This window comes from Pongo pygmaeus, chromosome 6, assembly GCF_028885625.2.
Source record: "Pongo pygmaeus isolate AG05252 chromosome 6, NHGRI_mPonPyg2-v2.0_pri, whole genome shotgun sequence".
Classification (NCBI taxonomy): domain Eukaryota; kingdom Metazoa; phylum Chordata; class Mammalia; order Primates; family Hominidae; genus Pongo; species Pongo pygmaeus.
This window is the reverse complement of record NC_072379.2, coordinates 106,181,154-106,195,362: the sequence shown is the minus strand read 5'-3', so window position 1 is coordinate 106,195,362 and position 14,209 is coordinate 106,181,154. Positions and strand designations below refer to the sequence as shown.

Here is a 14,209-nt window from a genome sequence, read left to right as displayed (position 1 = left end):
AAAAAACTATCACCCTAGATTACTTGGGTATTTGGAAGAGGTTTTTTATTTTTATTTTTAAATTCTTTTTACAATAAAAAGCTATCTTTTTCATTAAGCAAAAGAAATTCATTGTAGAAAATAATTTAAACTCTAGGAAAAAGTTATTTGTTGTACATGCTAAGGAAAACCACTATTAATAGTTTAGTGTTTTTTCTAATTGAAAGTGTTTTAAAACTAGAGTTGTACAGTTTAATTTTTGTACCTCACTTGGCCATAAACATGAACCTTCCATAAGTTGATATCATTAGAAAAGTATTTACCATGAAGGATTATAGTAAACATGCATATCTAGGTATGGAATAAGACAGTAGAAAAGAACACCAAAGCATTCAAAGTAATTATCTCCTGTGATCTTTTAGGGGCTACATCAATGGACCCCTCAACCATACAGCATTATCATTCACTGCACCTAGTGTGACACATCGACTTCTAACAGACCACTCTGGTTTTTGCTTTGCTCTTCTCACTCAGGACAGTAGTATCATTTCAGTCACTTTTCTGCCATTCTATGTCCATCAACACATTTAGAGAATTGTGCTTGATTACATCTTTATCACCTGAAACATTCCTTGATTCAGTATGCATTTAGCACTCTCCACTCATGTTTTTGGTAGACTAGCCCATGTTTCACACTGGGGAGGAAATGAATCCCTTTATGTACATATGTTTGGTTCACCATCTGGACTACAAGCTCTTCTGAGAAGAAACTGTTTTCTCTTGCTTTAATGTCCCTCTGTAAAGATTATAAAAGCTTTTCCTCAGGGTAGACCTCGTTATGTTTGCTAATACTGTGAATAATATATAAGGTATCTTTGAATTTCTGTCTTAATATCTTCCCTATAGCAATTCCTCCTGGTTACTGAAAGACACATAGTTTATGAGTATAGGCCTTGATAACAGATAAGAAGCTCACAGGAAAGGGAAACATCACAACTAAATGGGAATGTAACAGGGAACCAAACAGGATGCAATATCACCATTATATATTAGTCCAAGAAAAGTACTCCGACAGCAAGCAAACCCTTTTTTCTGTTTTGACAATAACATCAATATGTGAAGATAACACAGAGACGAACTAATAAATACTAATAAATCCTTTATTTACCTAACTAAAAGGATTGGTCATGAGTTTTATTTGCTTTAAATAATTAAAATACTATTAATTATATATTGCCTATTGGCACAACCATCAAATAAACTATACTATTCTTTCTTAACGCAGTTTTTTTTTTCAGTTGATACAAGGGACAAAGGTGTCAAAGAAGCAGAAACTTCCAGACATGAAAACAAATAATATGTTTTTTTCTTATTTAAATCACAAAAGTGCATTAAAAGGCAACAAAGCAAAATAAAAAAAAACAAAAAAAAAAACAAAAAAAAAATGACCAAAAACAGCAAACTGTTTTTAAGCATTAATAATTTAAAAATAAGCTGGTGGCTTTGATATAACTGTAGGTAAAAGATAACTAAGTTCATGTCCACAAAAATTTACAAGTGTAAAACATGCTTAGGGCAAACTTTTAGAATTTATTTTTAGATGAATATATGATTCATTTGTAAGAAACTGGAAATTCTATGCTTTTAAACTTGTATACAAAGCTTATGTCTTATTCTTAACACTGAAGAGGCAGGAATTTCGGGTTTTGGGTATACAGAACAGCAATTCCCCTGTAATTTTCTATCTTGTCTTGATCTCCAATTTCTCTGGAAAAGCACTTCAGCTATTTTTCACTATCTGGTCCCTATGTTAACTGGCAATAAAAAGTAAAAAAAACTTAACATCTTCAAGGGTATTAAAGTTGCTCTGTAAAAGGTAATTTTAGTTTTGTTCAAGGTAAGTCAAGGTGATATGAAAGCATTTATCCAGGAAGATAGTTGAATTATCATTATTTTAAGCAGGGGACTAAGGGTTCTGTTTCCTGGTCCAAATCTAGTATCTCTATTGCGTGCTGCTAATACTTAGGTACCCGTAATAGGTCTTTACACTCAGTTTCTGATTGTTAGTATATGCTTTAAGAAATTTATTTAAAGTTTGCTTTATCCTCAAGAGGCACACTTTTTAAGGAAAGTGTTAATTATGCTCCACATTAAATGACTTTACAACGATTGAATTACTTGAAAAGTTCTTTTAAAAACTGCTGAGGCCCAGGCACAGCAGTTCATGCCTGTAATCCCAGCGTTTTTGGAGGCTGAGGAGGAAGGGCTTGAAGCCAGAAGTTCAAGACCAGACTAAGCAGCAAAGCGAAACCCTGTCTCTACAAAAAATTAAAAAAATTAGGTGGGCATGGTGGTGCACATGTGTAGTCCCAGCTACTCAGGAGGCTGAGGCGGGAGGATCTCATGAGTCCAGGAGTTCGAGGTTGCAGTAAGCCATGACTGCACCACTGCACTCCCACCTGGGCGACAGTGAGACTCTGTCTCAAAAAAAAAAAAAAAAAAAATTGCTGATGAAACAAAGAAGGAACAAAGGAAAGCAGGAACAAAGAGAAGAAAGGCATGGTCAAGAAATTTCCCCCAACTACTGTTTTCTCTTTTCCTTTATGTAGGAGACATATACTGCTAATGCAACCTTTACTACAAGATTGGCAGCCCTAAGAATTCCTTTTAAAATATGGGATGTTTTTTATATCTATATGTATTCCTGCTCCTAAAAGAATGAAGAACAGACATTTCCACATGCAGCTCAATCACTTTTTAAAAGATATTTACTTTTATCATTGCTTGGATGTATACAATGACTGAATGCTACATATTTCTAGTTATAAGAATAAAGGAGACCGGGCGAGGTGGCTCATGCCTGTAGTCCCAGCACTTTGGGAGGCCAATGCGAGCAGATCACGAGGTCAGGAGATTGAGACCATCCTAGCTAACATGGTGAAACCCCATCTCTACTAAAAATACAAAAAAATTTGCTGGGCGTGGTGGCAGACGCCTGTAGTCCCAGCTACTTGGGAGGCTGAGGCAGGAGAATGGCGTGAACCCGGGAGGCAGAGCTTGCAGTGAGCCAGATGCCACCACTGCACTCCAGCCTGGGCGACAAAGTGAGACTCCATCTCAAAAAAAAAAAAAGAAAAAGAATAAAGGAAGGTATTCATTTATGAAAATAAGTAGTTTTCCTGGAAGAGATCTTTAAAGCCAATCTCCTTGGACATCAGAAGGTTTTTCCACTAAATACAATGTCTGTGCTAGGGTGATATTACTGCACGGAAGCACCGGTAATAGTTTACAAACTCTGGTCAAAATAGGAGTTGGAGGTTAAAAACTGAAGGTGTTTGCCACTACTGACAGTGTTCTTAGTAGCTTTTTTTAAGAGGAAAATAGGGTGTTTTCCATATGAATTTTCTTATCCTTTGTGTTACTTAAATCTAAGTGAAACATTTTCTTCCAAGTGTATTAGTGGAAACACAACGTAAATACAAAAGCTGCCTCCAGAATGCCACTTTTTAAATTTGGGGCTAACTAGCTTAAATAAACATTTGTATTTATGTTGTGTTTCCACTAATACACTTGGAAGAAAATGTTTCACTTAGATTTAAGTAACACAAAGGATAAGAAAATTCATATGGAAAACACCCTATTTTCCTCCAAAAAAAAAATTGCTTTTTTTACTCAATTTTCAAATGTAAGATCTCTTTCTAAATCTTTCTTAAGCCTTGTCACCTTAACACCCTCAATATTTAGAAATCAATGAATATTTCTGAGTGGTACTGTGCACAAAGCATTGTACCACTGAATTCATCCAAATCATGCACTATTAGTTGATATATTTTCTTAGTTCTTACCTTACTGAATTTAACTGGTTTAGGTCAACAGAACATGATCAAGGAAACACCTTCTTTAGAAATGGAACTTTGATCTTCTCAAGGTCATTACAAATGTTATTTTTTAAAAAAACTTAGGATAAATAGAACGTGTTCATAAAATATTATACATCTTGCTGGAACCAAACAGGACACACTCAAACAGGTAAAATCTGCCTTTACCTGAACACTAATTCACTTTGAAAGTAGCTCTGCAGTCTATACTTCAAACACAGAAGCTGGTATCAGTTGTTATCAGATTGTAAACACAATGCTTACATTGTCAAAGAGTTCATTTTCTCTAAAATCTGATTTTGTCTTTTAAAGAAATGCTCATGTAATACTAAGTTAAGTTTTATGCCAGATTTAAAGAGTTAAAGCTCAAAATATCTCAGAGCTGGAATTTTTGAAAGGTGAAAGGAGAAACTAAATTGAGCAGGGTTAAGAGAAGTGTAGCACACATACACTCTTGTCTATCTTTTATTTTTGTGCCACCCTGCTTACAACATAAGAAAAGAGATTCTCGGTGGTTACAGAAAAAAGAAAGCAGGATTTTGAAAGAATATTTTTGTGTTTTGGAAATAGATGGTTTCATTCTTCAAAAGAATTAGTAGCAATATTTTATGCAGGGTTAAAAAAGAACACTAGTTTCTCTTCTGAAATGTCTGTTGTAAACCATAGATAACTATTAAATTCATTTTCATATAAACAATAACATTTCTTGATCATGTTCGAAATCTTTTGGAATTACAGAAAAGGCAACAGTACCAACTAGAAGATTCTTGAATTTTGGGCTATACCATGCCAACTACATAATATACCACTTTGTCTATAAGGGTAATTTATTTTTTAACTTATTGCTTCTGAACTGTCTTCTTTTTTTCACTTGAGATAGTAAGTAGGAAAGTGACTAAAGAATTTTGTGTCACATAAATATTCTCCGGAGGATTTTTGTTCTATTCACAGAATTAGCTTTTATTTTTATGTTTTCCATCTCAAATTCAAATACATCCTGATTGAAGTAAACCCTATCCAAACAATGTACCTTAACATCAACTGAAAGTGTGGTTTCTCAGTGTCTGGCCAACATAAAAAACTATCTGTTGTATGCAGAAATGTTGCAAATCATCAAGCCACAAACTTACACTCAGAGTTTTCTTGGATGACACTGAATTTGGGGTATCTACTCTTCTGCGCTGTGCAGATGCAACAAAAATAATTTGTTCTTTCACTAAGAAAAAAACACTAGCAAAACTTTTTTTTTAATGTAGAAGAAACTGCTGCCTTCAGGAAAATGGAGTTGGGATGCTCCACTTCAAGCCTACACTGCAATGTTATGTTGGAAGGAGGCACTCAAATTCTTAGCTGACATCCCAGATATTGTTGCCTACTCTGTGCCTACCCATCACTTTCAAGGAACGCTTTCCTTATGTCTAACAGGTAGAATATATTAGTGCTTGAAATAAACAATATATTTTCTTGTAAGAAAACTGTTCCCCTGCAATTGCTTCTCTGAGAGGAGGAATATACAATGATGGAAAAATGTGATTTATTTTATAAAAACACATTTATAAACAACTTTTTAGGAACATAGCTCTTTTGCTAAGGCAAGAACATCTGTATTTACAACACAGATCTGAAACACCTACATGTTTTTCTGTATAACAGAGCATGTTTCTCTTGGCTGACACAATGTTTTATCTTCATATTTGAACAAGAATTTATAAATAGGTCATTCTTGGTATCTTAGAAGAACATTTAGGCATTAGTTTTGTTTTAGGAAAAACAGTGAAGTGTACAGCACAAAATATCATGCTAGTCTTTTTACTTTTTCACATGTACACAAAATTACCATCTGAAGTCTTCCTTAATTCAGTTTTCAGTTTCTGCTGGTCTTCTACTAGTTTTTTATTTTCTGCTTCCAAAACACATTCTTCATCTTTACCATGGCTTTTCAAAATCTATTGCAAAAAGGAGATACAGGAAGAAATAAGCTTAGATTGCAATAGCCAGACATTCTTACAGAAAATAAGCTGAGTAACCTATCTAAAATTACCGGTTTGTAATTTATTCTTTGTCCTTTTCAGAATTTTATAGTTTTCTACAATGTACTTTTGCTAACAGAAACTTAATATTTGGGAAACACACAAAAAAGATTTCTTATTATGGCTGAAATCTCCAAAATGAACATAAGAATTTCTAGTTGCTATGATTAAAATAATGTTCTCAAAAGTATTTAGGTAAATAATGTCAGTCTTTCTTCCTCAATTAATGAGAAATGTAAATCTAAGGGAAAAAAAACAGTTCTGAGGATGATATTAATTAGAAAACCATTATGTTCTGATTGTAGAGCTATCTACTCAGCCTATTTTTATACAGACAAATTTGTAAGAGAAGAATATGTGAGAGTGGAGATGGGTAAGTGGGAAATGACAGGGCCATTTCTACAGCTGGAAAGTTCTAATTTTCGTTGAACAGTTTCCAAATTACTGTTATTCCATTAACCCTTTATAATGCTCTTTATATTTTAAAATTGATTCTGGCTTTAAAAATGTTAGTGTTTGTAGCTTATCTTTTCTAGGCAAGAAAAATTAAGATCCATATAGTAAAACAACTGATCAAAATAAAATTATCATGGAGTAAAAATTTCATAATCTGTATTGTGAACAGAAACTATAATTATCATCAGAACTAAGAAGCTGACTTAAAGAAATGATAAAGAATTTAAATTACCAAGAAAGACAAAGTAAATGTTTGAAAAACATAATATGTATACTGTTGTGGGTCAATAGACTAAATAAAGAGGCAGCAACTTTTTTTTTTTTTTTTTTTTAAGAAACAGGGTCTCACTCTGTCACCCAGGCTGGAGTACAGTGGTGCAACCCATAGCCACTTCAGCCTTGACCTCCTGGGCTTAAGTGATCCTCCCATCTCAGCCTCCTGAGTAGCTGAGACTATAGGGGTATGCCACCATGGCAGGCTAATTTTACAAAAAATTATATATATATATATGTGTGTGTGTGTGTGTGTGTGTGTGTATATACATGTGCATATATATATATACTGTATTGCCCAGGCTGGTCTTGAATTCCTGGCCTCAAGCAATCCTCTCACCTCAGCCTCCCAAAGTGCTGAGATGACAGGATCAGCCACTGCACCTGGCCAGTGGCAGCAACTTGATACTGACAGGTTCTATAGTCAGGTAAAAAAGGAACACAGGAGAATTTTAAACAGACTGACATAAGAGAGGAATTTCTATGCAGGGTGATTCATTTTCTAATGTAAGCCAATATATTCATCAAAACACAAAGTTCTACTGAGCAATGACTACATGCAAATATTTTACAATGCAAGGTGCTGTAAGAGATAAAAATATAAGAGAAACATGGTCTCTACTTTTGAGTAACTTCAATCTAGTAGAAAGGATGAAACAAGCATAAAAACTGTAGCACAAGACCAAATACAGTACTACTGTGCTATATAGAGATTAGGCAGCCCAGAGGAGGAATTAAAGCTCTAATGCACATATTATATAATCTCAAGGACTGTTTTTTGGAGACAGGAGGATTGAAATACATTCTGAAACTAAAGGAGCCTCATATCTTCTCAAATTAAAAAAAAAGTTTTTCTTTTTTGTAAAGAGCAGCACAAGAAAAAAATTTCTCCAAATCTCTTTTAATGTGTTGCCTACTTCAAGTTGAAAACAACTCCAGCTATTACTTCACTGAATTCAGTTCATAAAATCTCCAGTGATTACCCAAATTAGAAGAGAATCATTGAGTTGCAAGAATGTTTTCACTGACTGCTTGAATTTTCATGCCATTGACTTGGAAAAGTTGGATTTGTATTAGTCTTGTAAATAAGCTTTCACTACTGCACCTGTAAACTTGCCTAAATTTATGACGTGTAACTTGACACTGGAGAAAGACCAAGAACACTGAAATCTGAAATTTAATGATTACCAGCTACAACAACGCAAGTGTTCACTGTCTCATCCAAATTATCCCACCTTGCTAAGGTGAGTGGCTGGAAAAAAAAATCAGGGCAAAGTAAAGCTCTATCACACTGAAGTAGTAAAATTAAAAGTTAATTGGTCTTTCATAATTATTTCTTTAACTGAATATCAGAACAGAAAGGGCACATAGGTACCACATGGAAATTGTTCTATTGGATAACATAGGAGTTGAGGGCACAAAATAATGTGGTTATGAATGTGGATTCTAGAGTAAGGCTGCTTAGGTTCAAATTTTAGTTCTGTCACATATTAGTAGAATGATGTTGTACAAGTCACTTAACCTTTCTATGCCTCTGTTTCCTCATCTATAAAATGAAGATAATAACAATACTAAACTCATGGGGCTTTTCCGAAAATTAACAGTTAAAAACCTTGGTGTGAAGCATTTGAAGCAATACCTGGCACAATGTTAACTATTATTTATAGCTAAGGAACTTTGAAGCCCATTAACATAGGTGATTTGTGCTAGGTCACATGTTGGAACTAGCACCTAAGTCTCTTGGATCTCAGGGTAATGCAGTTCACTGGATAATGTGTCTCTGATAGAGAATGAAGAAGTATGGCTGGGCGCGGTGACTCTTGCCTATAATCCCAGCACTTTTGGAGGCCAAGGTGGGAAGATTGCTTGAGGCCAAAAGTTTGAGATCAGTCTGGGGAGGAAGGGAGGGAAGGAGAGGAAAGGAAGGAAAGGAAAGAAAGGAAGGAAGGACAAAACAAAGGGGGTGTTTTCACAAGCTTATCTTTCCTTAGCTTATTTTTCAAAATCTACATGAAGTACCTTGAAATAGATGTCATCTTTTATATTCTCACTTATGGCCTTTATTGGTCACTTTATTGGTCAATTAGTTATACTCTGAGCACTGACAGCTGCTTTTATGTGCTGCTCAAAGACTTTCTCCCCACTGTGTACTGGCTTTAGCCCAGCCTATCTGTTCCTCCTCTGATTGGGTCACAGCTATGCAGGAAGCAGCAAATCAGAACAGTATGGAACCAAAGGAGAGGAAAACAAACAAACAGAAAGAATAAATCATGCAGGGTCAAGGAATTGGTAATCATGACATAAATTTCCTTGCATGGGTAACCGGTTCTGAAAACAATTCCAAGAGAAAAGTTGCAAAAGTATTCTGAGGAAGGTGCTTTTTTTAAAAGGGCAGGACAAATTTAAGTGTATTAACTATAGTATGTATGAGAAAAATAACACTTTCCATTTTCTTAGAGCTAAAGAATAAGAGGAAAACAACTGAAGAGAAAAAAAAAGCAGTGTTCTGATGGTTACAAATCATTACTCCAAAATGATGTGTATAATTTTAAATTAAGATATGTACATGATCAGTTGTTCTATAAATACAAAGCTGCGTGCTTTCGAGTTTAGTTATTACGTATCAATCAAAGCTTTAATGACTGTGTTTTTATTTTTACCACTGTGAAATGAGATCAAAGGATAGAAAATAAAGGAATAACATTAAAGGTTTCAAATATTATGTGCAATTATCAATCTAGCATCAATGACGTTTCTCTGCTTTCTATAAACCAATCATTTAAAATAAAACTAAAATCTAGGCTTAAAAATACTTTAACTGAAAAAGAAATAGAAACAGAGTTATAAAGACTTGCTTTAGATTATAAAGTAAACTTAACGGTAATGAAGGAATTAAAATTCATATTCCCAGAATACTATTTTCTCCTTAAATCACAGAAAATAGGTCCAATGGTATAAATCCACTATGGAGAAAAGGCAAATCTAAATAATAGTAAAAATATTACTGGGAACAAGCATTTCTAAAGAACAGTAAAACTATTCTTGAAATAATCATTACATAAAATAGTTAATTATGGTCATTTTCTGCTTATAAAATATAAAAATGCTCTTTTTGATGCTGAAAACAAATACATTACTCCTTGGGAACACCAACAACATTTAATTTTTACAAAGAAAATTAAATACCCGTTTTAGTTTTTCATTTTCTTCCATAAATTTTTTGGCAGCCTTGTTAGTATTTTCTGCTTGAGTTTTAAGTACGCCTTTGTTTGACAGTTCTTTTGCCAGTTGAGTAATAAGCGTAACCAGACGTCTTAACACTCTAAGAAAAAAAAATCAGAATAATGTATTACTGGCCAATCACCAGAAACTTATTTTAAAACAGTCATTGCCAAATTACTCCCCATTAGGTATAGGTGTGGTGGTGGCAGATAATGTTTAGGCAGAACCCATTATTCTTTTTTTAATTTAAGTCTCTTAGTAAAAACAGGCCCGTGTCTCATTCCTTCGGAATCTTTGTTAGAAGACCAGCATTTAGAATACAGGTTCAGTGGTACTTACTTGTTTTCCTGTAGAAGGCTTTAGCTTGGAGGAATAGAAACAGGAAAATTTCAGACAGTGTGACAGGGCCAGTAAGAGAATTATTTTTTTTTGGCCCAGTTCAAATTCTGCTATTTAAGGAACATTGTGTAAGGTCAAACAAGCCGAAGAACAGCTCATTCACATCTGTTTATGGGTAACTGCCATTGTTAGAAGAAGTAGTGACTACTATCCTCAATTATTCATTCAGCAGACATTCCTTTTACTCAGGAATGCTAAGTGTTAAGACACTCTGCTAGGCACTGCAGGCGCAGCGGAAAACAGCAAAGTCCATGCCCTCGGGGGTTTGGCTCCTAGTTGTGGAAGCAAAAGTTAAAACAGTATTTAATTACAACCAGGAATGACACTAGAAAATGAAGTATATATACATTCTTTGAGCACCTGTAAGAGAAGACCTACCTACTTTGTGGGTAGTGATGGCCACAGAAGGCTTTGAGAAAGAGGCTAATGGATGAGTAAGAGTTAGCCAGGAAATGAGGAAAGAAGTGTTCTGGCAAAACGAATAGCTTGTGTAAAGACCCTAAAATGGGAAAGAGTTAGGTACACTACAGAACTCAATCAATATCTGTTGCAAGACGGAATGAATGAATAAATGGTGAAGGTCTGTAAGGGTGGAATGCATTGTACATGTCAGAGACACGTATGAGACAAGGCTCCACAGAGAGGCAGGAGCCTAATCATTCAGGGCCTTATGGACTGGGCAAACCTACAAGCTGTTAACTACTGTTTGTTATTTGGGTATATCATCTGAATTCTTTTACAAAGATGTTATAAAAAAATCTACAGGCCGGGTGCGGTGGCTCACATCTGTAATCCCAGCACTTTGGGAGGCCAAGGCGGGAGGATCACGAGGTCAGGAGATCGAGACCATCCTGGCTAACACAGTGAAACCCCGTCTCTACTGAAAATACAAAAAAATTAGCAGGGCATGGTGGCGGGCACCTGTACTCCCAGCTGCTCAGGAGGCTGATGCAGGAGAATGGCGTGAACCCAGGAGGCGGAGCTTGTAGTGAGCTGAGATCACGCCACTGCACTCCAGTCTGGGTGACAAAGCGAGATTCCATCTTAAAAAACAAACAAAGAAACAAACAAAAAACTACAGTAGGCTGGGTACAGTGACTTGTGCCTGTAATCTCAGTACTTTAGGAGGCTGAGGTGGGAGGATCACTTGAGGCCAGGAGTTTGAGACCAGTCTGGGCAACATAGTGAGACCCCATCTCTACAAAAAATTTTAAAATTAGCCCTACATGGTGGTGTGTGCCTGTAGTCCTAGAAATGAGAGGTTGAAGAGGCAGGATCACTTGAACCCAGGAGTTTGAAGTTACAGTGAGCTATGAAGGCACCACTGCACTGCAGCCTGGGCAACAGAGCAAAAGGCTGTCTCTCTTAAAAAAAAAAATCTACAGTAAAGGTGGACAAAATGAGAAAGAGAAGCATAAATCATGTTTTTAAATTGTGCTTCTATTATTATTTTTTACTTACAGCCAAAAAAATAGTGAAAATCCAGAAATGTAAAGATTTCTTTGAGACCTAAAAAGTTTCATCTGTGTGTGTTCATAGGCATCAGGTCTGCTGGTGGAGCTCTTCTCAATGGTATGAACTGAGGAATATTTCCTTACTTCTCTCACGGCATCTATTACAGAAGAAAAGAAAACAGTACTTTTGGCTTTTACGAATATAAACTTGCTAAAAATGGAAAGCAGTTTTAGAAAAACTGACCACACTTTTAAATAATGGACTTCAGGCAGAGGCGATCTTTATGTCATTCCGTCTACAGTACCTGGGAACTTTTCATGCTCAAAGTAGGTGCTGTATAAATGGACACTAGTAGCAAATTTTGAACTACTATAGCATTTTTAAATTATTCATCTAGTACTTACCATCATTTTATTGTTTCTCATCTCTAACTACACTGCAAACTATTATCCTTTACATTTTCTGTCTCTAAGATGACTAAAATTCAGCCTATTGACAATGACAGATGTCATATCCCATTACAATCAATTCCAAGAGACTATCCCATTTCTCTTACTACACAAGCATTTTATTACATATTATTACTTTAAATGATTGAGATTTTCAAAATATTTGGTTATATTGAAATTTCCACTGGCATAAGTTTGTTAAAATGGGATTTGATCTATGGTGGCATACACTCCTCCGACTAGTGCATAGCAGCTGCTACTGGAAATGTTCAGACAGCTGCTCCTTTGATGCTTTCAGTTCTGGGAAGTCTCAGATGCAGGGGAACCACTTCTTTCCAGCGGAAAATAGATGTCAGCTTATAAGGGTCTACATTGAGTGCATTCTTAGTTCCTGGATTCTTGTATGTACTAGGGAAGGCATCTGCCTTATAAGGTCTTAAAAGCCAGTGGAAGTATATGAACAAGTTTGAATGCTCCCCTTTCATGTGACCAACAGAAGTCTTGGGTAAGAGTTATTGCCACACAAGGAACTCCAGTTAGAAAACTGGGGCCATTTTGACTACTATTTTATTTTTAGTAGCTTTATTGAGATATAATTCACATACCATAAAAATTTACCTCTTTAAAATGTATAATTCAGTAGTTTTTAGTATAGTCACAAAGTTGTATAACCATTACCATTATCTAATTTCAGAACATTTTGGTCACCCCACAAAGAAAATCTATACACATCCCTCAGCTCCTGGTGACCAGCAATCTGCTTTCTGTCTCTACAGAACTACCTGTTCCAGACATTTCATATAAATTGAATCATATACTATCTGCTCTTTTGTGTCTGGCTTCCTTCACTTAGCATAATGCTTTCAAAGTTCGTCTGCACTGTAGTCAGTACTTCATTACTTTTATGGCTGAATAATATTCCATTGTATGAATGTGGTAACATTTGGTTTATCTATTCATTGGTTGATGGCATTGAGCTGTTTCCACCTTCTGACTATTATGAATAATGCTGCTATGAACATTCATGTGCAAGTTTCATATCGACATGTGCTTTCATTTCTTTTGGTACATACCTAAGAGATGAACTGCTGGGCCGTATGGTAACTCTATGTTTAATTTTTGAGGAACTGCCAAACTGTATTCCAAAGCAGCTGTACTACTTTACATTCCCACAAGCAGTATATGTTGGTTCCAATTTCTCCATATCCTCGGCAACACTTGTTATTATATTTTTGATTATAGTCATCCTAGTGGGTGTAAAGTGGCATTTCTTTGTGGTTTTGATTTGCATTTCTCTGATGGCTAATGCTGTTGAACATCTTTTCATGTGCTTGTTGATCATTTGTATATCATCTTTGGAAAAATATGTATTCAGATCCTTTACCCATTTTTAAATTGGGTTATTTGCTTTATTTGTCTCCCAAATGTCTTTCATAGAATTTTTTTCAAACTGAGAATTTTATAATGGATACTCATTACATATAGTTATGTTTCTGTAGTCTCTTGACATACAGTACTTTTTAAAAAAGGTGCCAGGCCAACTGTTTTCTAGAAAGTTCTCACATTCTGGCTGGGTGTGGTGGCTAACACCTGTAATCCCAGCACTTTGGGAAGCAGAGGCAGAAGGATAGCATGAGGCCAGGAGATTGAGACCAGAATGAGCAAAATGGCGAGACCCTGTCTCTTTTTTTAAATATTAAAAAATAAATAAGCACAAAGAAAGTTCTCACATTCTGAATTTGTCTGAGTGTAGTCCAATTTCTTTAACTCCTGTATTTTTAGAAAACTAGAAGTCAGACTTGATTGGTTCTGCCAGGCCTCAGAAAGTCAAAATAAAATAAAACAAATACTTGATTGGATAAGGTTTAATACTTTTGGAAAGAATCCCTCATAATTTATGCTGTGTAATGTTAGTTTGTCTCATACTTTTTGATGCTAAATTTGATTACTTAGTTAAGATGGTGTATTAGTAAGGGTTCTCCAGGGAAAAAGAACCAATAGCGGGTGGGTTGGTGTGGGGGGGGGTGTGTGTGTGTGTGTATGGGGAAGAGTGGTACGGGGGCAGAAA

At 35.4% G+C, this 14,209-nt stretch overlaps 1 protein-coding gene and 1 non-coding gene across 13 annotated transcripts in view; both read right to left on the bottom strand.

Moving 5' to 3' along the window:
• The window catches only part of BCAP29 (B cell receptor associated protein 29), a 49,635-nt gene that overhangs the window by 23,584 nt on the left and 11,842 nt on the right, over positions 1-14,209 (bottom strand). For all 12 annotated transcript variants that reach the window (XM_054494236.2, XM_054494224.2, XM_054494231.2 and 9 more), the window contains 3 exons: positions 11,699-11,849; positions 9,803-9,938; positions 5,695-5,803 (listed from right to left, as the gene is read on the bottom strand). In XM_054494236.2, the coding sequence (XP_054350211.1) occupies positions 5,695-5,803; positions 9,803-9,938; positions 11,699-11,849 (396 nt within the window). The remainder of the gene's footprint in view (positions 1-5,694; positions 5,804-9,802; positions 9,939-11,698; positions 11,850-14,209) is intronic.
• On the bottom strand, positions 2,581-2,724 carry LOC129041882 (small nucleolar RNA U109). The gene has a single exon (XR_008503997.1). It is a non-coding gene; the product is annotated as a small nucleolar RNA U109 (small nucleolar RNA).